Here is a 26,256-nt window from a genome sequence, read left to right on the forward strand (position 1 = left end):
AAACGCTCTTTTATACTGTAATCATCATTTTTGAGACCGCTTAATTAGGTGAGATAATTAGATCTCATTTTTTCTAGCATGAGTCTAAAACTACACCACGTAGAGAAAGTGGCGGCGCGAGAACAAAAGTAGACGTCGGCGATGCAGTTTTGCGAGGCCCTTTTAATCATAAAATATTCTCAGACAAATAATTGAATTCATGGAATTAATTTTTGTACTAACTATTGGCACTTAGGGTTCCCAATTCACTTAATTGCTAGGACAAAAACATTTCCTGATTAGTAGCGCAGTCAAAAAGAAGTTTTTTTGGTGGTGGGTGGAGGAGGCGGCACATTGACGAGGGAAAAAATTACCTGATAAAAAGGGGGGTCCGGGGGTTCTCCCCCGTAAAAATTTTGAAATTTATAGGGGAAAAACGCCATTTTAGGCCTTTTTTGCTGATGTTAAGGGAAAAAAGGTACAGGGGGTCTCGGTGGTAATTTCTAGAAATTGAAGCCTTAAAAACGCAATTATAGGCCATATTTATTGAATTTAGGGTCCGAGACAGTCCTAGATCGATTCTTAAAAAAATAAAAAATAAAAAAGATAAAAATCAATCTAATACAAATTCTCGAAATTGAAGTTTCAAAAACGCAATTTTAGACAAACTTTGAAGATTTTGCGGGAAGGAAGGGAGCTCTTCCCTCGAAAAATTTTGAAAGTTATGGTACTAAAAACTTTCGCAATATTTTATATTCAGGAGCCATTCCACTTAAACTTTTTGTTAATGTAGTTTAAAAAGCCTAATTGCTTATGATATAAAAAAAAGGCGGTATGGGGATCCTTGCCCGAATATTTTTTGAAATTCAAGCCCTAAAGATGCGATTGTAAGGCCATTTTTTTATAATATTAGGCTCGGTAATTTTTTAAATTCAAGCTAAAAAAACGCAAGTTTAAGAGCCATTGTTTGTAAGGATCAGGCCGGTTGTGATTGTTGGGATTTTTAATTTTCTTTATTTTCACATAGGTTGTTCCTCATCATGAATGTAATGTAAATCCGAAATTTGAGATTTGTCTGACTCACCGTTTTTGAGAAAACAAATTTTTTTGTTTAGGGAGCGTGGCACATTTTTGCTGGTTTTTCAAATTTGCAGATTTTAATGTGTTTGTTGCTTGAAGCGCCCTTATAATGACATGGATTTTTAAATTCCATATTACTATATGGTCTTGTTAGATACTGTTACAGCTGTCAAATCGGTGACACTACGAGGGCGACGCCCACAAACTCCGTTTAAAACTGACCGAAAATGAATTTTTTTCTATATTCAAGGCTATTTTCTCAAAGCGCCTTCATGATGACACCAAAGTTTTTAGATCATTTTCTAGCCACACTTACATACATCAAAAATATGTATCAAAACCGGTGTCACTATAAGGGCGCCAGAAGATATTGGAACTTTTATTTGATAAATTTCACAAAAACACAAATATTTAGAATCTAACTACAACTGTCGCCCTCATAGCAGATATCTGACATTAAATTAGGATGATAACCAATATGTTTGTCTAACATTTGCACAAAAAAAATAGGTGTCACTCCCATTATTTTTGGAAATATAATCGTTCGAAGTTAGTACGTCATGGCGTTTTTTTTATATTTATTTATTTAATCTTTTCACACCCAGATAGTTTTTTTTTTTTTGAACATATTTATTTTTAATTTAATTTAATACAAAGAAGTGTACCTTATAACATAAACAGTTTTGGGCAGTAAGAGTGTCTTTTTCTTGAATAGAAAATGACCGTTTTGATATAGGTACAGGCGGATCTATTGTGCATAATATGTCTAGATTATCATACCAATACTCATCTTGTTTTTTCGGCCCAAACAAATTTATTTATTCCAATTGTTCTTGACATACATTTGACCTCAACTTGCAAATGGATTTTATACGAAAGATGTATAGTGAGAAGCTCTTAGAAACATCTTATATAAATGCTTCAAATTGTTCAACTATAAATACCCCTGCATTGCCACAAGTTCAATTTAATGAAATTGGATGGGCTCTATCTTTACGAGCTTAGTTCAAGTTCACTTCAAAGCAGAGAAGCAGTATTGATAAGAACAATTTACGATTGGTGAAAATACTGGGAAAAAACAACATCCCAGTCAAGTTGCACACTTGATGAGAAATGCAGTTCGTAACGGGGAAAAAACTGTTCGTTGCTCCAGAGTATTGTACTGTGAACCAAATCCTATTCTCTTTTTTTTCGATACAAGAAACAAGAAAAACGAATGCATTCTCAATACATCAAATGAGAATATTGAAGAAAGCGAACATTCAGAATCTGAAACTGAATTTGAGGATAATGTAGACCAAAACGAAGAAAACATTAAGAATCAAATCAACCAATTTCAGAAAGACGGTCATCTCTTATTGAAAACTGCTAATTTTGGAGCACTAAAGTATGGGAAAACATGGCATCCCAGAAAAATAGTAGAAGTTGACCATTTGCAAGTTTAGGTCAAATGCATGTCAAGAACAATTGGAATACATAAATTTGTTTGGCCGGAAAAACAAGACGAATATTGGTACGATAATCTAGACATATTATGCAAAATAGATCTACCTGTACCTATATCAAAACGGGAATTTTCTATTCAAGAAAAAGACTCTCTTACTGCCCAAAGCTATTTACATTAAAAGGTACACTTCTTTGCATTAAATTAAAAATAAATATGTTTAAAAAACTATCTGGGTTTGAAAAGATTAAATGAATAAATATAAAAAAAACCCATAACGTACTAACTTCGAATGATTATATTTGCAAAAATAATAGGAGTGACACCGATTTTTTTTTTTTTTTTTGTGCAAATGTTAGACAAACATGTTGGTTATCAAACTTATTTAGCATCAGATCTCTGCTATGAGGGCGACAGTTGTAGTTAGATTATAAATATTTGTGTTTTTGTAAAATTTATCAAATAAAAAGTTCCAATATCTTCTGGCGCCCTTTTAATGACACCAATTTAATTACATATTTTTGATGTATGTAAGTGTGGCTAAAAATGATCTAAAAACGTTGGCGTTATCATGAAGGCGCTTTGAGAAAATTGGCGTTGAATATAGAAAAAACTTTATTTTCGGTCATTTTTAAACGGAGTTTGTGGGCGTCGCCCTCGTAGTGTCACCGATTTGACACCGATTAGACAGTATCTAACAAGACCATATAATAATATTGAATTAAAAAATCCTTGTCATTATAGGGGCGCTTCAAGCAACAAGCACATAAAAAACTGCAAATTTGAAAAATCAGCAAAAATGTGCCACGCCCCCTAAACTAAAAAAATTATTTTCTCAAAAACGGTAAGTCAGACGAAGCTCAAATTTCGGATTTACATTACATTCATGATAAGGAACAGCATATGTGAAAATAAAAAAAAATTAAAAATGTCAAAAATCACAAATGCTTTAAACTGCCTGATTCTTACAGACAGTGGCTCTTAAGCGATTTTCGATGTTGTTGAGAATTTGGGGGCTTTAAGCTGGAAATATCGCGAAATTTAAGATCTGGAAACAAATTTTCAGTTGCTCCATAATGCTTTCGGTGTGTGTGTGTGTGGAGGGGGGGGGATTCGGAGGAGCAGCATTTTGAACATTTTCTTACTTTTTAATGAACTTAGGAAACAAGAGAAAAAAAAAAAGAACTGAAAAGAAGAGAAAAAAAAAAGGGGGGGGGGTCAGGGGGAATACAGTTAGCTGATCAATAAGCTGTTGCCATTGAATATTTTTAACTCAGGCCCCGACAGATTTGGACCAAACATTTGCTAAGGCTGGGCTCTGTGCAGTCTCCCCTGCACACACTATTTTGATTACTTTTGCGTCTGTTATATTTAATTAGATCTTCAATTCGCAACTCCAGCGCTCGAATACGCTACCTTGCGAAGATTTTCAAAACTGCCGACAAAACTAAAACATTGCGCTCCATGTTTCCATTTTGGGCAAAAGAAATAGTTTATGTGTATTTTTTTTATTTGCGTAATTCATCATTTGGAATCGTCATCCGCAACAGCGTAACATCAAAAATATCTGATATAAACTGTGAGTACACATTTTATTTATCTTGTTCTGAGTGAATTTGAATAAATATCAGTTTTTCAATTCGATGAAAAAAAAAAACGAACTTAACAACATTGACTGGACACTTTTCCTTAACCTAATTCCACATAAATGATTTAAATAACCTTTGTTACTACAGTATCCTACTGAAATAGACAGTATGCAAATAAATTTTCTTGAAAATATTTATCGCAGAACAGATTGAAAAATCCAGAAAGAACGTTAAGAATTTGAACAATAAAAAATAAAAGTTCGCCAAAAATCTGTTTATAGGGTTATGGTTTTGAAATTGTGTGAAAGAATAATGTATCTTGAGAAGATTTCACATATCAGGTAAATCATTTCCATGACGAATGAATTAAATGCATGATTTCTTTTGATATCCAATCATATAGTCATAGAAATAAATTATCTAGTGTTAAACGTTACTCTTGACAGTCTGCCACGTATGTGCACTATGTGACAAAAATGTCAACAAATGCCGGAAATGTCATGAAACTGAACTTAATATGTACTAATGTATAGAAAAAACGGTACAAAATGAAAATGCCGTTCGAAGCGAACCAAAAATTTATGAATTCCGAATTCAACATCGTGAAAATGGCTGCTTCAGAACAACTTACTGTGTGTTCTGCATAATTTTTTACTTTCGTAATACTTTTTGATTTCTAATCTCTTTCTACGTGGGTCAGAATAACCAAAAGACTTTGAAAAATCTCTTCAAATGAATAAAGAACAAAAAATCATACATGCGAACAAAAATATCTATCATTTCCTAAGTTTAGAAGCAATTTATATGTTACAGCGTGCGTTTGTTTTAGTTTTTTCATCGGCCATTAGACAGTGGCTGCAGCGTCCCCTATAGTTTGTTGGAGTTGCGAATCAAAAACATGGAAATATCTTAAAACTTCTGAGAATTTACTTCTGAGAATTTTGCGAGGCTCTATCTGCGCGAGGCCGTCGGCAGTTGCCGACGTCGCCGACGCCTAGCGCCGCCACTGGTAGAGCATAATTACAGCTCTTGCTCAAAGTTATTGACTCAGGCATTTTAGAGTAGACCTAAAACTGATTTTTTTTGTTTCAAATTATCAATTTTGAAACCACGTGATTAAAAAAGTTGATTAGTTGCCATGGGTTCCTAACCTGAACCTTAAATCGCAACACTCGGACAATAACTACAGCTGTGTCCCAAAGTTTTGTTGACCCGTCGCGAACAAAGTTATTGACCTCTAAACTTGGGTATTCAAAAAAAAAAAAAAAAATCATCGACTCTGAGACCATTTAACTACTAAAGTAAAGAGAAACGAAAGCTATTTTACATTTTTCTTAGTACTATACTGTGGTGAGTAGTTAATCATATACTTATTTCCGAGGGTTACTCATGGCTTTAGCAGATATCCGGGCCTAAACAAGGCAAAACAAGTTTTAAAAAGTTTTTAAAAAAGTAGCTATTTCAATTGACCTTTGCCCTCAAAGCCTTGGGTGAGCCAATAAAATATTTATGCTAACATGAACCTAGTATCAAGTAGTAAACTTATTTAAAAGAATTGGCTTGGTTCACTCATTGCTTTTGAAGCAAAGCAATCATATATTTAGCTCTTTTTTCTCACGACCCTAAACTTAGATCTCAACTCGAGGGCCAACAAGGCAAATTCGAGTGGAAAGAAGCTTTACTTTTTCCTATCACCATACTAGTAAAATATCCTGAAAGTTTCAGGAAAATTGAAGGTGTCAACTATCAGGCCCCCATTCACTTTGTCCAGTTTTAAAAAAAATGACTCTTAATATGACTGGAATTCTTAACAATTTTCTGAAATAATTTAGAATGAGTTTTTATTTCTTAGGAAAAAGGAAAAACTCATTATAAGTTATTTTTAAAAATTGGTAATGATTTGTTTTATTTAAAGATGTCAGTTTTAGAAACTATTTTTTGGGTTGGGGGGGGGGGCGCTTTGCCTTAGATAATTATAAATCAAGCTACGATTTTTGTTATGTGAAAGTCATTAAAACCAAGTTTTCTTTTCGCTACATTTTAAAAACTCAATGTTAATGTTTTCCGACGCAATTTTGAAATTATATTCTAAGACTTTTTTTTATTGCTCTAAAACTGAAGAAACTTTTTGGACTGCGCAAGCGTTGCTAAGGTTACTACTGATAAAGACTAAGTTTACGTTTTTGCTAAATTCTTTAGACAGAAAACGGATCACAAAAATAAACAACATGGTTGCATCGTTTTTTGCCAAAATAACAAAATTTTCGGCTTTATTTATCGTCCTATTTTTCTCCAATGCTTCCTCACTAAGTAAGTAATTTTACATGTGCTGCTCGTTTTTATATGTTTCATGAACCTGTGAAACTCTGATTGAAAACTGAAAGAAATTTTGAGTGACTGGAAAGATTAATATTTGAAATGAAAAAAAAATCATTCCTAAAAAAATAATGTTTATTGAGAGTTTAATTATGAACACACCTTTTTGATAAAGATGGCTAGTTATTTTAGATTGATTCCTTCCGTGGTATTCAGGTGTTACGTATGGTTCATTCCATACCCAAATTTTTGAATAATATTTTTTTTTTTCAATGAGAAAATACAAATAAGAGAGTTAAAAAACATTTGAAAACCTTCCGAGTTTTCACACTGGAAAAAACAGAAATGTTTCAAAATTTGGCTGTAAAATATCCCGATCGTGACGCCTGAATACTGTGTAATGACCCATATTTCACTTTTCGTTGTTTTCCTCACTCTTTGTGCTTCAGTTTTTTAATCCGTTATTAATCAGTTCATTAAAAATAACTTGCCAGTTGTAGTTAGTATGATTTTTGAACAGTTTTGCTTTCACTTGTAATGAGTTATGAGAGACCATTTTCGGTAGTAATTACAACAATACTGTAATCTTATGTTTTCGTTTTTAATTATTTGCGTCCTGAATAAATATGTCTTTTAATAATTTTTTTGGTGAAGAAAGTCTAAAAATCTAAATATATTTTGAAGAAATAATGCTTTTAAAAATTTATTGGAAGGAAACTTTAGAACTTTATTTGGAACCGAAAACTAACAACAGAAATATTTTTGTGTAGATGATTACATTAGTAAAAATAATGTGGTGAACGATAACTCGTTCACCACATTAGTTTTGGGAACACATTTTATTTATTTTCGTTATCACTGCTACATTAATTTATTTTTGTAATCACTGCTTGAACAAACTGATACGTACATCGTAAAAATGTTACTCTTCAGAAATTGAGTCTTAAGTTTGAAAAACAAGTTTTCTTGTAAGATAACAAGGGCAAATGCACCCTATCTAAACATAAAAACATCTCGAGCATTAAGAATTGTTCGGTATTTTTTGAAAGTTAAAGAAAGGAATATTTAACCCCATTTTTATCGAATAAAAAACAATTCTTCAAATATTATTTTAATTTTATTACCTACCAGCATATTATTACAAGAATTGGATATGAAAACTCAACACTAAAACCAGAAATATAAATTTGCATTAATGCAAAAAAAAAAAAAGTTTAATTTTCAAACTTAATAATGCCAGTGAATGAAAGTTTCTTTACTACTGGAGATCTGCGATGCGATTCTCATGCCACGTGCAACATTCCCAAGATTTTGTAAAAATATTTTTGCAACGTGTACATAATATTTTCAGATAGAGGGCTTTTTCCAGAGAGGCCAATACTCTGGTTTTGCACCAGAAAATGTGTGAAAAATTAAAGAAAAGGAAAACAGAAAAAGGAAGTTTTTAGGTTTTTTAAATATTTGGGAGGGGGGGGGGATACCCACTTAAGAGTCTCTTTTGCTACTAATATTTATATTTTTGAGATTTTTACCCATTCAAAAGAATAAATGGCTAATACAATGCTCCCTTCCCCTCTAAATCAGAATAATGGCTATGAAGTTGTCGAAAACTAAAAAAAAATAGGGGGGGGGAGGGGAACTGTTGTCTTATTTCGATTCAGGAAGTCATTTTTTGTAAGGATCACCAAGAATAACGTCAGAAGCATTTTTCATACCGCGCAGTGTAATTAATTTGTTCGTTATGAAAAATTTAACTTTAAAAAATCATCGTTTTTGAGTTTTGTGCGGTAGATCTAAATTACTTAAGAGAAAGCTTTGCTTAAAACAATCATATTTCATTTTTTACTTCACTCAACTTGAAACTACTTTTTAAATGTGCCTTAATTTAAAACAAAAATCTTCAGAAAAATTTTATGTAGAAAATTATAAACTTGAGGTCTTATCCAGGAGACCTATATATTTTTGCTATTTTAATAAAAAGTGTTCGCTGTACTTGAGGGTCTGTATGGGCAATTTTTATCAGCCTTAATTTGGATTTTCCGAAAAAAAAAATAATATAAATAAAAGGTTTTTTCGATACACCCTAATGTTCCACAGAAGACCCAGTCAGGAGCGCAGAAAGGTAGGTTAATCCCTTCAGAGCTCATTGGTTTCAGAACATATTATCAATCATAGTATGCACGGTCTGTTGTGACTCCCCTCTCGCAGAAGGTAAATTCCGACTACGCTGGTGTTTGATCCTCGAAATTTTGCACTAACAGTGAAAAAAAAAGTATATACATATTTCACTAAATATACTAAAGAACAATACCCAAAAAAAAAGTAAAATATGTGGCTTTGACTCTTGGTGCACTGAAACTTTTGACTCTAAAATTGTGGAAATCATAAAATTGCATGATTTTCAAGACCATTCACTGCTTGCCCCAAGAGCGTGCAGATATGAAACTAGCTGGAAAAAAGCCTTTATTGTATCAGAAACATAATCAGGTAACTAAACTGAAATCACATAATCATCTTATATGTAATACGGCTTTCAAATTTGCTTCACAAGGATTTTGACACTTGTTAAAAATGCAAATTACTTTTATTTCAACCGTTATTGCTATTATCTTAACAATATTAAATTAAGCTTTATTTAACTAATAAAATTGATGTCTGACGATATTAAATAGTTTGAATAAATTTGAACATTAAAGACTACTGCAAATATCCATTATTCGACAAAAATCCTTATTTCTACGTCCCCAAGGAATTTTTCTTGTAGATTTACTTCTCATTGTCATTTGTCTAGGTCCGATCCAGCTAATTGCAGTAGCACATTATGAATCGCCTCAAGAATTGCAAGAAAATGCTGTATTTCTTTTTGTTCTTGTTCCTGTAAAAAAAATTAAAGTAACTGGTATAACGCGGCTTATACATTAGAGACTATATCACAAAAAGTATTGCGAAAATTTCAAAATTTCATTTTTGCGAATTTCTCGAGAAGTAAGAGACAAATCGTTCTGCAACTTCTGTCACATAAAAGCTATGCCTAGCTGTTATTTTCCAATAAAAATTAAATCGCCCATTCATTTAGGAAACCAGCAACAAATTGAGAAAACAAAGAAAGGTTTTTGATCATTCTTCGCCGTAAATAGCTGGAAATGAGCTTTACTAGGGGTTCTCAAACATTTTCAACTCGAGGCACCCTTTGAAGAATTAATTTTCTCACGGCACGGTAGTAAATCTCTATTAATTGAGATAAGTGCTTAAGTGCGATTTGAGAAGGCTACACTAAGGTTAAAAACCAAATATCTCGCTCCTTTATGATTAAATTGCTCCAGCTTTTGCATATTCATCAGACGACTCATAAACTCTTCGAGAAAAAATAAAACCAAGTGAAAATTTGAGTTTTAATTTTGTTTTTCAGTATTTTTTTTTTTTTTTTTTTTGCAAAGAAAAGCGATTTGACCTTATTAGGAACATAGGCCCTAAAAAGAAAAACTTCGGCAAATATTTCTTCACACAAAGTTGAAGACAAAAACAACAAAAAGTAGTATCAAACTAAAACGAATTGAAAGAGACTTTTAGTATCAATGTATATTAAACCACATTCGATTATCTCAAAAACATTTCAAAAAAATTCATGTTTGTTTCTATGGAAATGAGAAAGATCAATCGTCCAATTTGAGGCAACCGAGAATTTTTTTTATTTTCCATTTTTTTTTTTGTTTTTTATTTTTTTTTTAAATCACTCATGTGCATTTGTGCACACATGTGCAGCATATGCAACACATAAACATATCGTCTACCCGATACTCCGGTGTCATATTATAAGGGCACCGAGGTTCTCCGAAGGCTAACAACCTTAACGACCAAAAATCTAATTTTTTAGCTTATCAAATCACAGGAAAATAATGACGGTATACAGCGACATTTATCTTTGTAAATTCATCAACTACTTATAAATTAAGATACAATAACAATAACAATAAATAACTTTTTTTATACTAGAAACCTATAGTGAACCATGTAGAAGAAAAACTTTCTCCAAAATCAGATCATGTACTTTTCACATCACTCTTATATAATACTTTTTGCACACTTTTGTCTAATAATTAAAAACCGTTAGTTGATAACGCTTTCTCATCAGTTATGCTTCCTGATCAGCATGAAGTCACGATCTCGCGAATTTTTGCGCGAGGAGGATCTAACGGAAGTAGGTGTGATGAAAGAGGAGAACAGGGAGGATGATAGTTTGGCAGATACTTGGCGGGCAAACTAGATATCATAACTTCTTAAGGCTGATTTTTTTTTCTGGTTTAGGATGAAGGCTTTCTTTTTTGTGGGGAAGAGTTAAAGGTTTTATTGGAGGGGAAATTTTTACAACAGGGTTATTTTTGCTGAGATAATGCTCACGCAATATAACACTTAGAAAAATATACAGCTGGCTCTCTGTTTTACGACGCTCTATTTAACGACGGCTTTTCACGGTCCCAGATGGCCCACTATAGTGTTAAATGCATTCTATTTAAGGACGATTTCTACTTAAGTACGATTTTTTGTGGTCCTTTGAAAGTCGTTAAACAGAGAGTCAACTGTATCTACATTTTTCTAAGTATGACTAAGTACAGGGTGATCCAAAAGTCAGTAGTCTTTTTAAAACCTTTTAAATATCGAACTATTTACAACAAAATGATGCGGTTTGCACGGGAATGTTCAGAAACACGTGAGGTTTTTGTTTACAATGAATATATATATATATATATATATATATATATATATATATATATATATATATATATATATATATATATATCAGTGTAAAATATTTACAACTACAGATGTATCATTATCGATGAAAAGTGTATTTTCATTAATTAATCTTTTAGTGATGCTTATTTTCTCTGAGCTGGAGAGATCTTCTTTTAAACGGTGCATTTCTTAAATATTACAAAGTAAAATGCAACAGTTTGACTTTTATGCACTGGAGAATAAGGAAAACAAAGTTCACTTACTGGAACTATAGCAGAGAAGTGAAAAAATCATAACAATTTGTATAGTTTTATTTATTACACTGGGGAAAGCAAAAATTCTTTCATGTATCCTGTAGGAAAAACAGACGAAGGATACTGCATTTGCAATAAAAATGAAATTAGCTGCAGAGATTTTCAAGATCCAGATCAACTAAACGAGAAACTGCAAGACATCAAAAGTAACTGCACTGTTTCAAGACTGCAAATCACTCATTGTGACTTAGCAGCTTTACCTAATGACTTTCTTCTGGAGTCCAGCTTCACGGAATTGCGACTGAAAGAGAGTTCGATGCCTTTCTTATCAGTTCCTTTTTCAGACGAAAATCCTTTTAATGGTGGAGAGTTGATAACGAAAATTGTAATAGAAAAGGTAAGTGTTTCACAAATATTTCATTGCTGTTGTAACGTTTTATACACTTTTATTGGTACTTGCACGTGTCATAAAATTGTAATTTGTTTCTATCAGTTTATATAAAATATTTGATCAATACGACTTCTGGCAAAAATACTTATAAACAATATTTTCTATGATTCTCGGGAAATACAAACAGCCGTTCTGTTAATATTTTACTTCTCAAAAGATATCCAAAGAACATGTGAGAAATGTTATTCGCCTTTGAAAATTTTCCCATTAACTCTTTGTTAGGAACTTATTAAAAGAAAAATAGAGGGATTTCAACAATGCAACAAGCTACACCTCTCAAAAGAAGGCGTCAAATTTTCACACAAAACGGGAAGGTGAAAAGCAGCAGCAGGAGAGTGACAAAAAGTGTTTCATGAAAGGTCATCTAAAATTTAACTTTAGTAATAAAGAAATAACAGTAACCTAAATCAAGAAGAATGTTGATTGCATGACAAAACAAAATGTAAGTAAGCCTCTTTAATGGACACTCCCAAATAGTGAACATTTCTTTGAGTTCCACTTCCTTTATATAGTTTTTTTCCATATTATTCACTCTGAATAGCTTACACTCCGAATTACGGACAGTTATTTTAACAAAAAAGAAAAGAAAAAAATCAATTGCTATACTATAAAACTCTAAACCAACAAATTAATAACAATTTTCACATTAAATTCTACTGTTCGTTATTTCTCATTTTCTAGTTTAGAAAAGTATTTACTTAATTTAAGAAAGTTGTGCTCAAATTTACCTCAGTCAGAAATTTAAAGCAACTTCATTTATCTATTCAAACAACATCAAAATTAAAAAATGTGTAACCAACAAATCTCTTTTTGAACGATTCGTCTAAACAAGAAAAAAAGAAGAAAATAATTAAAAAAGAGAATTATTCTTCTAAATGTTTATATTTCACACTTACGTGATTGGTGTAGTCACATATTTTGAATTTTTATAGGTACTTTATCCATATAACTGGAACTGGACAGTTTTGAACGCTTGCCAAGATTTGAACAGTCTTCGTATTAAGAACAGCGATATGGTGTACATTGGACATACATTTAAAAACATGAACCTGACTTCGTTAAGAGCTCTAGTTATTGAGAAATCACGAGTGAGATGGATAGAAGCTGGAGCCTTTTCTGCTTTCAAAAACCTTGCATTTTTCCAATTTCTAGGGAATGAAATTAAATACTTTGAACGAAGCTTTCTGCCTAATCCAGCAATAAACTTACATGCCGTCAACTTTAAGTAAGGAATTGTACTCAAGCAGCTATAAATACTTTTTAACTTATTTCTTTTATAGCTTTCTTTACATATTACAGTTAATTTCTGCGCTAAATATTGAAATAGATCATGCATTTCTGATGATTTGGGTTATGAGAAATATCATTTTCTTAACTTAAAAAAAAGTAGTTAAACAAAATAAAAACACATAATATTTTTTAACATATTAATTTCTTTTAAAAATGCTGTTATTAATGTTCCTTTCGTTGTTTAGTGATGTAAGATGCAGGTTTTCTGAACCCATATTTGCAAGTGGAAAGGTTATTTTTCGAGACGATCATTTCCTTTTCATTACAATGATGCATTTCAAAAACTGATGCAATGTAATAGATCACGTCAAATGGTTATTCATGTAATCCAAATTAATAGAAGCCTAAATGTGATCCGAAACTTTTAACACTTCATCCCCCATAAGTTCAAGTTTATTTTATAAATTATCGATGCAAGTAATTTATAAATTATTTATTTATACCATTTTTTAATGTTATTTAAGCAACAGAATCTTAATATTACAGAAAAAACTATTGTTTGAAAAATGTAAGGTAGGGGACCCCCCGTCCGAGTATCTAATATCACTTATCGTCATTAATAACAAGTGTTGCAACATAGACGATGAACCCTGATAAGTCTACTCACCAGCAACAACAGCCAAATGTAAAACTTTGAAGACACTAGTGTTTCTCATTTTTGTGATGATTTTTTTTTTTCAGATTTTTTAGTGAGATGATTTATTAAAATATTCCATTTATTGTCAATGTTAGATAGTAGTAATTAGTAGTATTGCACTGTTTCATTAACGCGATGTAAAATTACGGCTATTTGTTAAGTTGAAGTAGTTTGGGTTTACAGTGTAAATCTGGCAGTAAAAACCGCCATGTTTGCTTTTTGGGGTTCTGCCCAATATCATTCACCAATGTGTTCTAATTATCACCCATTAAGCAATACGAAGAACAAAGGCCAGAACTCCCATAGCAACTCCTCAGCAAATCCCCAAAATGTGATCATAGTAATATCAACCCTTTCATTACTCTCTATCACATTCCAGGGCTGGATCAGTAGATTTGACATCAGTTCTATAAAAATACTTTCCAAGAAAAAAAAAGAGAAAAACAAAAGTAAAGGATAGCTCTCTTTTTGACAAGCCACAAGCCAAGCTGATCAAACTAAAAAGGAACGAAATGCGAGAAAGAGAATGCCTTCTCTTAATTCATTCCGTTCGGCTGATTACGATGACCCACCCTATGCGGGAACGGATGAGAGTTAAAGCCCCAATAACTTGAGGCTGAGGGGCTACTATAGAGGCCTTAATGAGAGCGACAGTAATAACGACGATGACGACGCACAAAGTGGCATTTGTAAAAGATGTTATTTCATGTGACAAACATTGTGAAACTTGGCTACGATGAAAGAAGGGCTTTTATTGGTTTCATGAAAAACGGAAGAAACGAAAAAAAAAAAAAAAAGACAAATTTTTTATAATTTCTAAAATTGCTTGTTAGTCCAATATATGTGTTAGAAAATGCATATAAAAGGCATGTAAAAATGAAATATTTGCTTCTAAATTATTTCTTCGATTTTCCAACACTTTCTGCATGTTGGCGACATTAGGAACACCCGGCGGGCGATATTAGGAAAATGTTAATGTTCAGCTATTTTTATTAATACGTCCAAGATGCTGACGCTCTTAAAATTTTATTGCCAGAATATCTAGTCACTTAATTATATCACACCAACCTCAGACCAATTTCATACTTATTTCAGAAATATTTATACATTTTTGAAGAAAATTACTTGAAGTGGGCAATATTTGCGCCCCCTACCTTACCGCATGTTTTTTTTTTTCTTAAAACACAGCAAATTTCAAAGTTCTACTTCAGAGCTTTTGGTCATCAATAGCTATACAGATGCTTGCCTTCTTCCAGAAACTCATTCTCTGAAACGCAACGAAATTATTAACATTGACGCCATTACCAATTCTATTTATAGTGGGCACAGGAGCATATGTTTGCATTAATACAAATATGAGCTTCTTTTTTGGCAGGAACAACGATTTGGAATACCTGGATGAGGATTTATTTTTAAACATGCCAGAGCTGACGTACGTAAACCTTCAAAACAATAATCTAGAAACAGTTTCAGAATTTAAAGATAGAAGTTTTTTCGTTGATCTCGCAGGTAAGTATCAATGAATTTTTCTGTGCTAATTATCAAGATAAATTTATATATTGCAATTGAAAACTTTAATGCAAGGAGATAGCTCCACTTCTTGCTGCTTTTATGTTTTACATAAACATTTATGAAAAAAAAAAAAAAAAAAAACAGTCGTAGAATTTGCTTATAACGAGCGCCAAGGAGAATGCGATATTTTCTCGTTATAACAGTACTCGTCAAGATAGGTTCGAGAAAAAATCATAAGAACTCATACATTCTAGCTTTTTATTTCTGAGCAGTGACAAAGAAATTGATCATTTGCATTGAACTTCTTGTTGTCTCTTTCCTGTGTTATTTTTTTTTGAAAAGTACTCATGACCCGGAATACCTTGTCATTTCCATCCCTGGCTTCGAAAAAGGTTTGAAGTGTTTTTTGACTATGGTGAAGGGGATTCAAATAATACTTCCTCACATTTGTCACTATCGTCGTAGCTTTCGTTGTTATATTTCGTCTCACTAACGTCGTAGCTTTTATTGTTATATTTCGTCTCATTTAGCACGCATTTGAGCAACAATATCCTCGGAGTAATAAAATCGGTGCCAACTAATAACTAACATTTAAATGCTTCCCTACCCTAGTTAAGAAACGAGCTGATGTGTGCATCACATGACTTCCTTTTACTCCAATTTAACGTCATTTTCCCATTATTGGCAATTTTAATGTGATTCAATAGTTTACTCTCTAAATATCACCAACAATGGCCAAATTGAAACCAGATTTAAAGAAAAAAAAATCGCCAAGTTGGCGACCGAAAGACTGGCGATATATCGCCAAGTGTCTGCCAAATTGTAACACCACTTGAGTTTACATTCAAATTAACAATGATTTCCCCCCAAAACGGGGCAAAAGACCCCTTTAGAAACACCTGAATGCAACCAAAAGGGGAGGTATACAACTAGATCCCACTAGGAGTCTACGCACTAAATTTAAACTTTCTAGGACATACCGTTCTTGAGTTATGCGACATACATAACGTACGTACCACACACGCACATCCATACATAACGTACGTACAGATATCACGAGAAAACGGGTTGTATTAACTCGGGAATCGTCAATATGGATACTTCGCGTGTCTATACGTTCTTACGCATTTATTCACATGTGGTCGACTGGAAAAAAAACTCAACATTCATTCGGGGTGAGCAAAATGGAAATTAAGGTCGATTTTTGAGTGAAATTTTTTTCGCGAATACAATACTTCCTTTTTTGTAAAAGGAAGTAATAAAGGGCAATCACCCCTTGTTCTCAGGAAAACTAACTTTCTGTAACTCTCTGTCGACTTCGAAATGTTAAAGGATTTTTTACAAGAAAGTATAAGCTGAGTTGGAAGTCAATATCAATTTTATTAATCACCTTGTATTGCTCGCTTTAAGCAGGGTTTGCTCTTTAAAAGCCATCTTATGCTTAACATTGTGACAACCTTGTACTCCTGATTTCCTTGTTAAATCCGGATTCTTGTAAAACCAGAGCTCGTTATCAGCCCAGTTAGGTGACTTCGACTGCATTATCTTTCATTCTGTTCAAGAGCACGAGACATCTGAGACCAATATTCCATAAAATATTGAAGGAAAGGAGCTGTGTCAGGCTATGTTTTAGGAAAAAGTGAAGAGAAACATTACCAATATTTTGTACTACAGTGAAACCTGTGTAAGTTGACCACTCGCGGTGCAGTACTTTGGCGGTCAACTTAGACAGGTGGTCAACTTATAAAGGGCGGCATTTTTTTTTTTTGACATTTCTTGCACCATGTATTCATTTTTTTTTTTTTTTTTTGAAGAATTCATCCTTACTCTTTCTGTTCAATTCCCCTTTCATTGATTAACATTATTGAAAGTGGAACAATAATTAAAAATACTATTCAAATACTTTTGTTATTTTAAACTTGTTTTTAACTATATTAGACACTAGTTTTAGAAATTCCATAAATGCCAGCTTATTTTCTGTGGCTTTCTCCATTTTCAATTACTTTTGATATTTCATACTTTTTATTAATCTCAAGTTCCGCTAACTTTCTTTTTAAAGCCTTTTTATGTAAAACGTATAGCACAAAAAGCAACAAGCTCCACTCTCCCAATTCATAAAGGCAAAATTAAAATGTCCTATCTCTTAATCCCTTGCTCCAGAAAAATGTAACTTTACTGATTACTCATTAGCAAGCCCAGATCTGTGTATCCGCAGTGCGAGGGGCCCGCGTCCTTAAAGGGCTAACGGCCCTAGAAATTGAAAAAAAATAGACAAAAAAAAAACTAGCACTAAGGCTTATTCGCTTAACAAATAGACACTGCTGACCACTAGGGAGGGGCCCTACATATTTTGTTGCAGGGGGGCCTTAAAACGTATAGATCCGGGCCTACTCTTTTTATCAGAATTTCTGTGTTGCCACAACATATTGCAACTGAAAGAAAAGACTTTGAACTTTTCTACTGACATCTATTTTCATTGAACAGAGTACAAAAAGCTATCTCATATAGAACAACAAATGAAATAAAAAACAAGTTTGGAGAATAAAGAGCAACATAAGCTTTATGCTGCTGTTTAGTTAGTAAAATGCTAGTATGTCATCAAAGCAGTAAAAACATTCTTTGAAAACTATCCAAAAAAAGATATTATTATTTTTATTATTATTATAAATAAATAAACAATAAAATAAAATAATATGCTGAAGAAAGTTTTAAAAAATAAACCAAGTGGTCAACTTACAAAGGGTTTTTTACAATACTCCAGACCAAATTTGGCGTACATTAGTGATCAAGATAGACAGGTGGTCAAGATAGAGAGGTGGTCAAGTTACAGAGGTTTTCCTTCATTATATAAGATAGGGCTAATTCCGTTCCTGACAAAAGCGGTCAACATAAACAGGTGGTCAACTTACAAGGGTGGTCAACTTTACAGGTGTTACTGTATTCTGAAACTAATGAGCAATTTATCACAAGACTTGAATTGATTTTTTACTAGAACCAAGGCCGTAGCCAGGACTTTGTTTCGGGGAGGGAGGTCTTAAATTTTCGAGAAAAAAAAAAAAAAAAACTCGAAAAAGTCACTTGTTATGATTTTTGAAGCACTATTGCGCATGGAAGGGGGGGGGGGCAAAACAGAAAAATGCAAGAAAATTTCGGAAGACGGGGGAGCAGGGGGAGGCAGGTGTAATCATTGGTTGTTTTAGTTTTTTCTTTTGAACAGTAATTTTACTGAATTACCAAGAGTTACTTTATCCAAACGTTTAAATGTGAGCGAATGTTTCCTCCCCCATAAATGAAAACTCAATAATGTACAAGTTTTGTTGGTACAGAAAATGATATGTGGTGTCGTAAATGTCACAATAGCGAAAGATACCAATGACATGAGGACCTTTAATTGGCCCTCAAGTTGGAACATGAAATAGTAATATGTACCACCAATCACTTTTCATGACCTTTGAAGGTCAGGAGAGCCCAAATTATTGTTTGTAAGGAAGAAGCAGATCTAGGGGAGGAGGTGGTTGCTCTTACTCGGAAATTTTCGAAGCTATAAGGTTTACGATTAATGAAGCTGGGGGGAGAAAAGGTTCGGGGGGGGGCTCTAAAATTTTTGACAATAAGGTTTTGAAAACGACATTACAAATTTTCTTTGGGTGAGTTTACGGGAAAGAGATGTAAATTTAGGAGCTTTCCTTTCTTAAAACACATTCTAAAGTTCTCTTTGGTAACGTTGGACAAGGGAAAGAGGTTCCTCGTGGAAAATTGTTTGCAATCGAAGTCCAAAAAGCATGATTTTCGATTATGTTTGGTACGACGGCATAAGGAACGAGTAAGCAGCTGCTGTCCTCCCGTAAACTTTCGAAATCGAAATTCTGAAAATGCAATTTTAAGTTACCTTTAGTGATATTACACTGTAACAAATTTCGGAAACGTTTCTAGATATATCGGAAATGTCTCCGAAATAGTAAGAATCCTTCATCCAATAGCGAACTCCTCATTATTCAGAAAGCTTTTTGTTATTTCAAGAAATCTAGAAGCGGAAGTGATGCGCAATGCTTCGAAACGTAAATTTTATCCTTCCGGCGCCAGTGAGTCGAAAATAACGAGAGCTTATTTTTTCCTTATCTATGGTTGCTGCAGTCAGCAACTGTTTAGCATTAGATTGCTTGTTATTTCATGTCTAGAGAGTATTAAATTGTGCCGAAACTAATTTTACGCCTTTGCATTTTGGACTGCCCTTGAATTTTTAGACGATGTACGCAGCTATTAAGTTAGTTAATAACGATTTGCTTCTTTACAATTTCCGGTGCGCCCATGATTACATTTATATTGTGTGTTCAAGCGTGAATAGTGTCAACACCCGTTTTTATACTTAATGAAACGAAACCCTTTGGATTACGTATCCAGTTGTAATGGAGGTACTTAGATTTTCTTCCGCTCATGTTCACTTGTAAGTATTAAAGAATATTTTAAAACATGTTGTTATATACATTTATATTTTTGTTGATTTGCATTTGATGAGGCTCCAATTGTAACTGTTTTTGGGTTTATCGAATTAATTTAAAGTTAACCTATATACCTATGTGCGCAGTGTACTATTTGTTGTAACCAATTGAAACTGATTATATATACGCAAAAGAAATAAGATTTATATTTGAAAAGCAGTCACAGAAAAGTTATTTCGAAATACTTGGATATACATACATTGGTTCAAAAAAAAAAAAAAATCAATTGTTTAATTCATTTAAAATATGGTAATGCAAATGTTTTCTAGTGTTGTAATATGCTTCACAAAAAATGTGCCAGTATTATTTATCTTTTTTTATTATAATTTATTCATTTATTTAAAAATATTTATACCATTAGAAAATTGCTCAGTTATCTATTAGTAAGCAACATAGTTATGCAATTAATTCATGTGCTTATTCATTTTGTTAAATGTGGTTGACAATAAAAAATTCCTTGACATTAGTTGTTCGGTAAATAACATTTCCTTCGTGGATATACTAGTTTAATATAGAACAGTCAGGAGGAATGAGTCAGAGGCAAAAATGGAACAGCTGCATTTACAAGCCGAAATAAAAAGAAATATTATTTCATGTCATTGTTTTAAAAGTGATCCTTTTTTAAATACTATGTTATTAATATACAATGTACATAAGGGGAGAAGACTAGGGGCGTTCACCACGCAGACTGCCATTGACATTTTCAGGGATTGCTTTTTTTAAGGGGAGGGGGGGAACGCTTTATAGCATTTTATGGGTTCACCATCACTCTTATGGTGTGGGGGGGGGATCTCGTATATATGAAATGGAGTAATCATGCAATAGAATTCAATGTTTTAATAAATAAAATATGTAATGCATTTTGCGCACATTGTAAAAATAAAATCAATAACCTATTTTGATTAAGTATTTATATTTGTGATGAACTGGAAAAGGGCAAGAACAGAAGAATCACCCCGAATGGTTCCAACAGGAGGACTTGGTGTCATATTTAAATTCACCAATTTCTCTGTTGGCACTTTTCGGTACACTTTGTTCGTCAGAGAAATAGACTTGACGCGAAGGGAAGGTAAGTTCTGTCAAATTTTATCCGAAAATAAAAGCTATCAAGTTTGATACAAGATATGTTTTTAAGTTCTGCATTAAAAATACAATATGTTGATAATTTTGTCTTGAAAATATTGAGAGAAAAACTGAAGTTTAAGATTGTTTAACAAACAATCCCACTTTTGAGAAAGTACCCCTCTCCCGTCCCCTGGCGATTTTGGGAATAGGAATGAAACTACTATATTATTTCATAAATTTTCAAAAATTTATAACTGTGCATATGTTATGCTGTTAACTATGCTATTTGTCATTAGAAATTCAGAAAAAAAAAATCCACGAATAATTCTAAAATTGTTTGTTTCATTGCTGTTACATATGAAAGAACTGAAACTGATATGGTATGCAATACTATAGTAAAGAATTATATTTTAGAAAAAAATCACGGAAAAAGGATTTTGAAATTCTCGGAAACGTTTTTGAAAATTGTTTGGAGAGTTCCGAAATACTCGGAAACGTTTTCGAAACTTTCATGAACCACCGCTGCACAGAATACTCAGAAACATTTCTGGAAATTACGGAAAGAGGATTCCGAAATACTCAGAAACATTTCTGAAAATTACAGAAAGAGTATTCCAAAATACTCAGACACGTTTCTGGACATTACAGAAAGAGAATTCCTAAATACTCAGACACGTTTCTGGACATTATAGAAAGAGAATTCCGAAATACTCAGAAACGTTTTCGAAAATTTCATGAATCGCAGCTGCACGATATACTCAGAAACGTTTCCGGATTTTTTTTACAGTGTAGGGACGATAGCAGGGATGGGGACTCTGATCCGAAAATTTTCCAAAATTAAGAGCCTAAAAACCTAATTTTTGACTGTCTTTCGTCTTGCCAAAAGGGTTAAAACCCGACTCTCAGGGCCATTCCGAAATAAAAAAATTAATAGGTGTATGAAATTGAAGACCTCTTTTTAATATCAAATGTGTCTTAAATTCGGGGGCTTAGGTAATGTTAGAGGGAGAAAAAGTGTGATGGTAATAGTAAAATCGCAATTGTTATTTCTCTAATTCTGATAATTAAAGGGCGGTTCGGGAGCTCGCCAACGAATTTGTTTTTAATTTTAGCTCTAAAAATGCAGTTTTAGAAGTTGATAATGAATATTAGGAAAAAGAGATTCGATGTCAATCCCCGGGAATTTTTTTGAAACTGCTGAAATCTTCAGCATGCGACTTTAAGACCTTCTTTGGTAATGTTAAGGGGATCGGCAATCCGTCCCAATTGAAGCTCCAGAAACGTACACTGTAAAAAAAAATCCGGAAACGTTTCTGAGTATATCGTGCAGCTGCGGTTCATGAAAGTTTCGAAAACGTTTCTGAGTATTTCGGAATTCTCCAAACAATTTTCAAAAACGTTTCCGAGAATTTCGGAATCCTTTTTCCGTGATTTTTTCTAAAATATAATTCTTTACTATAGTATTGCATACTATATCAGTTACAATTCTTTCATATCTAAGAGCAATAATTCAAGCAATTTTAGAATCATTCGTGGATTTTTTTTTTTTTTTTTTTGAATTTCTAATGACAAATAGCATGGTTAACAACATAACATATGCACAGTTATAAATTTTTGAAAATTTATGAAATAATATAGTAGTTTCATTCATAATCACAAAATCGTCGGGGGATTGGATGTACTTTCTGAAAAGTGGGTTCAGATTGTTTGTTAAACAATCTGAAACTTCGATTTTTCTCTTAATATTTTCAAGACAAAACTCTATCAACATATTGTATTTTTAATGCAGAACTTAAAAACATATCTTGAATCAAACTTGATAGCTTTTATCTTCGGATAAAATTTGACAGGACTTACCTACCCTTCGCGTTCCGGAATTCGTTCCCCTGAAGTCAATTTCTCTGACGAACAAAGTGTAACGAAAAGTACCAATAGAGAAATTGATGAATTCAAATATGACACCAAGTCCCCCTGCTGGAACCATTCGGGTTGATTCTTCTGTTCTTGCCCTTTTCCAGTTCATCACAAATATAAATACTTAATCAAAATAGGTTACTGATTTTATTCTTACAGAGTGCGCAAAATGCATTATATATTTTATTTATTAAAACATTGAACTCTATTAAATGATTATTCCATTTCATATATACGAGAATCCCCACCCCACACCATAAGAGTGATGGTGCACACATAAAATGCTATAAAGCGCCCCCCCTCCCCTTAAAAAAGCAATCCCCTGAAAAAGTGAATGGCACAGTCTGCGTGGTGAACGCCCCTCGTCTTCTCCCTATATGTACATTGCATATTAATAACATAGTTTTTTAAAAAATGATCACTTTTAAAACAATGACATGAAATAATATTACTTTTTATTTTGGCATGTAAATGCAGCTGTTCCAATTTTTGCCACTGACTCATTCCTCCTGACTGTCCTACATTAAACTAGTATATCCACGAAGGAAATGTTATTTACGGAACAACTAATGTCAAGGAATTTTTTATTGTTAACCACATTTAACAAAATGAATAAGCAGATGAATTAATTGCATAACTATGTTGCTTACTAATAGATAACTGGGTCATTTTCTAATGGTATAAATATTTTTAAATGAATGAATAATTTTTGTGAAGCATATTACAATACTAGAAAAAATTTGCATTACCATATTTTTAATGAATTAAACAATTGATTTTTTTGAACCAATGTAGTATATCAAAAACGTTTTCGAGTACTTCGGAATAACTTTTCTGTGATTGCTTTTCAAATATAAATCTTCTTTCTTTTGCGGAATTAGTTTAATTAGTTTGCGAAATTAGTAATAATCAGGTTCAATTGGTTACAACAAATAGTACACTGCGCACATAGGTATGTAGGATAACTTTAAATTAATTAGATAAAGTCAAAAGCAGTTACAATTGGAGCCTCATCAAAAGCAAACCAACAAAAATATAAATGTATATAACAACATGCTTTAAAATATTCATTAATACTTACAAGTGAACATGAGCGGAATAAAATCTAATTACCTCCATTACCACCGGATAAGTAATCCAAAGGGTTTCGTTTCACAAAGTATAAACACGGGTGTTGAAACTATTCACGCTTGAACACACAATATATGTCTAATCATGGTCGCAATGGAAATTATAAAGAAGCAAATCGCTATTAACTAACTTAATAGCTGCGTACATTGTCTAAAAAATCAAGGGCAGTCCAAAATGCAAAGGCATAAAATTAGTTTCGATACATTTTACCACTCTGTAGACATGAAATAACAAGCAATCCAATGCTAAACAGTTGCTGACTGCAGCAACCACAGATAAGGAAAAAATAAGTTCTCGTTATTTCCGACTCACTGGCGTCGCGTTGGAAGGATAAAATACGTTTCGAAGCACTGCGTCTGCACTTCCGCTTCTAGGTTTTTTGAAATAACAAAAAGCTTTCTGAATAACGAGGAGTTCGCTATTGGATGAAGGATTCTTACTATTTCGGAAACGTTTCCGAAATTTGTTACAGTGTAATTTTGGTTGACTTTCAATGACGTTAGGGAGGTGAGTTTTCGGAAGCTCTCCTCCAGAAAATTTTTGAAATTTAAGTCATGGAAACTAAATTAAGGACAATCTTTAATGATTTTGGAGAGACAGGAAATTGGGGAGCAGAGAGACATTTCTCCAAAAAATCCAAATTTATTTTGGATTATTATACGCATTTGGAGCAACAACAGGACAGCTCCAATACGTTACAAATCATTTTTCATACAGTTGTTATATCATTTTATTAATATATCATTGAAATCGGTTCCACAGAGATAAATTTTATAGTAATATCTGTTGAGAGCTCAGGCTTGAGTGGACTGCAACTTTTGAAACTATAACAAAACTTTATTAATGCCAAGGGGTATTGAAAGGATAGTGAGAACATAGAACAAGAGTTCTCCGCAAAGGCCAAAGGGGCCGTTATATAAATGTGCATGGCACAGTTAAGGATTGCACCCTTACTCAGTGAATATCCATTTACAATGTTACTCTTTCCCGCCGAAGATGGCACAGCAGTAGTGCGTGACAGGAACAGCAAACCCCCCCCCCCCCCCAATATCTAATATAAAGACAAAATCTTTAAAAATGAATTTTCAACGCGCTTTTCTTGAAGTTTTTTAAAAGTGGAGCTATCCTTTATTGTACCCACGTCTTCAACTGTGGGGTACGATTTTATTGATTGACTGACATCAAATATGAATGTGTCTAAAAATACTTATTATGTATCTTTACTCGCGTAATAGGATTACACATTTATACATGTACATTTTTAGCTATTTTTAAGCAGGAATAATGTAAAAAGTTCATCTCTCTTCATTTTTCTTTCAAGGTAATCCATTCCAGTGTGACTGTTCTATCCAATGGCTGCAGAAAAGTTATAACAATACGGATATATTTCGCATTCATTGCTTCATGCCAGATAATGAAGAACGAGTACCAGTTCGAAAAGTCAGTTGGTCTAAACTTGGCTGTGTTGATATTTGATACAAACATTTATTTTTGGAAATAGAAAATTGAACCAATATTTTCTCATTTTTGATTGCACTCAACAATAAGTCTTCGAATGTATTCGAATACAAATTTCTGGAACTGTAGCTGTTCAGAGGGGTCTAATTCAAAATTGTAGTCAACGCCACATTCTTGTCAGTAAATGATATTTTTGAATCTTACCTTCATTTTAAAAAAAAATCTGATGTTTTTTTTTGCAACATTAATAAAATTGGAATAGGATATAAGGTCAATTTGTAAATCCATTAAGCTCTACAGTCGAGTCCCGACTTAAGTCGAGGGATGCGTTCCAAGACCCTTCGCGTAAGTCGAAATTTCGCGTTGTGGAAAAGGATATGTGTAAAAACTTTTATAAACAAACACAATTATTTTCGACACTTGTAAAGGCCACCTCAAACTGTTAAAAATTATTTCTTAACTATATAGTACTGTTTCTTTCATAAACTAAATTTTTATTTGTATTTTAAACTAGCTGTACCCGACGCGCGTTGCTACGCCAACAAAAAAATACATCATTATACTGATTTTCATGACAGTCGGTTGAACGGGGCAGAAGTTGCTACTCTGCAGTGCCACCTGGTGGCGAGTGGCTTCAATGAGCATATTATGCACCTTCTCGTGGAAAAATACATATATATAGCAATTTTCATAATAATCGGTCCAGGTATCAAGTGAAGCCGTGACTATACTCAAATTTTGTACTCACGCAGTTTGCAAGATCGATCAATCGCTAAAAATATCAAATAGAAAAAGTTTTAAATCCCCCCGTTGCATGAAAAGTCATAAAACAATAAAGAAAGAATTTATTTGTTCAAACTCAAGAAAAATGGCAACAGCTAACTTCTTATCAATGAGATCTTT

General features: G+C 33.0%; 1 protein-coding gene across 1 annotated transcript; it reads left to right on the top strand.

Moving 5' to 3' along the window:
* The first annotated feature begins 6,310 nt into the window (after positions 1-6,310).
* On the top strand, positions 6,311-25,486 carry LOC129219379 (slit homolog 1 protein-like). The gene is made up of 5 exons (XM_054853755.1): positions 6,311-6,402; positions 11,501-11,793; positions 12,780-13,072; positions 15,150-15,283; positions 25,217-25,486. The coding sequence occupies exons 1-5, from the start codon at positions 6,321-6,323 to the stop codon at positions 25,369-25,371; spliced, it is 957 nt and encodes a 318-aa protein (XP_054709730.1). The 5' UTR covers positions 6,311-6,320; the 3' UTR covers positions 25,372-25,486.
* Positions 25,487-26,256: the final 770 nt, after the last annotated feature.

This window comes from Uloborus diversus, chromosome 3 (assembly GCF_026930045.1).
Source record: "Uloborus diversus isolate 005 chromosome 3, Udiv.v.3.1, whole genome shotgun sequence".
NCBI classification, from domain to species: Eukaryota; Metazoa; Arthropoda; class Arachnida; order Araneae; family Uloboridae; genus Uloborus; species Uloborus diversus.

Bases quoted from the DNA above. Each gene is read 5' to 3' on its own strand.
- LOC129219379 (XM_054853755.1), top strand. From the start codon at position 6,321: ATGGTTGCATCGTTTTTTGCCAAAATAACAAAATTTTCGGCTTTATTT. The intron at 11,794-12,779 runs GTAAGTGTTTCA...GAATTTTTATAG, and splicing joins CGAAAATTGTAATAGAAAAG to GTACTTTATCCATATAACTG. The intron at 13,073-15,149 runs GTAAGGAATTGT...CTTTTTTGGCAG, and splicing joins TTACATGCCGTCAACTTTAA to GAACAACGATTTGGAATACC.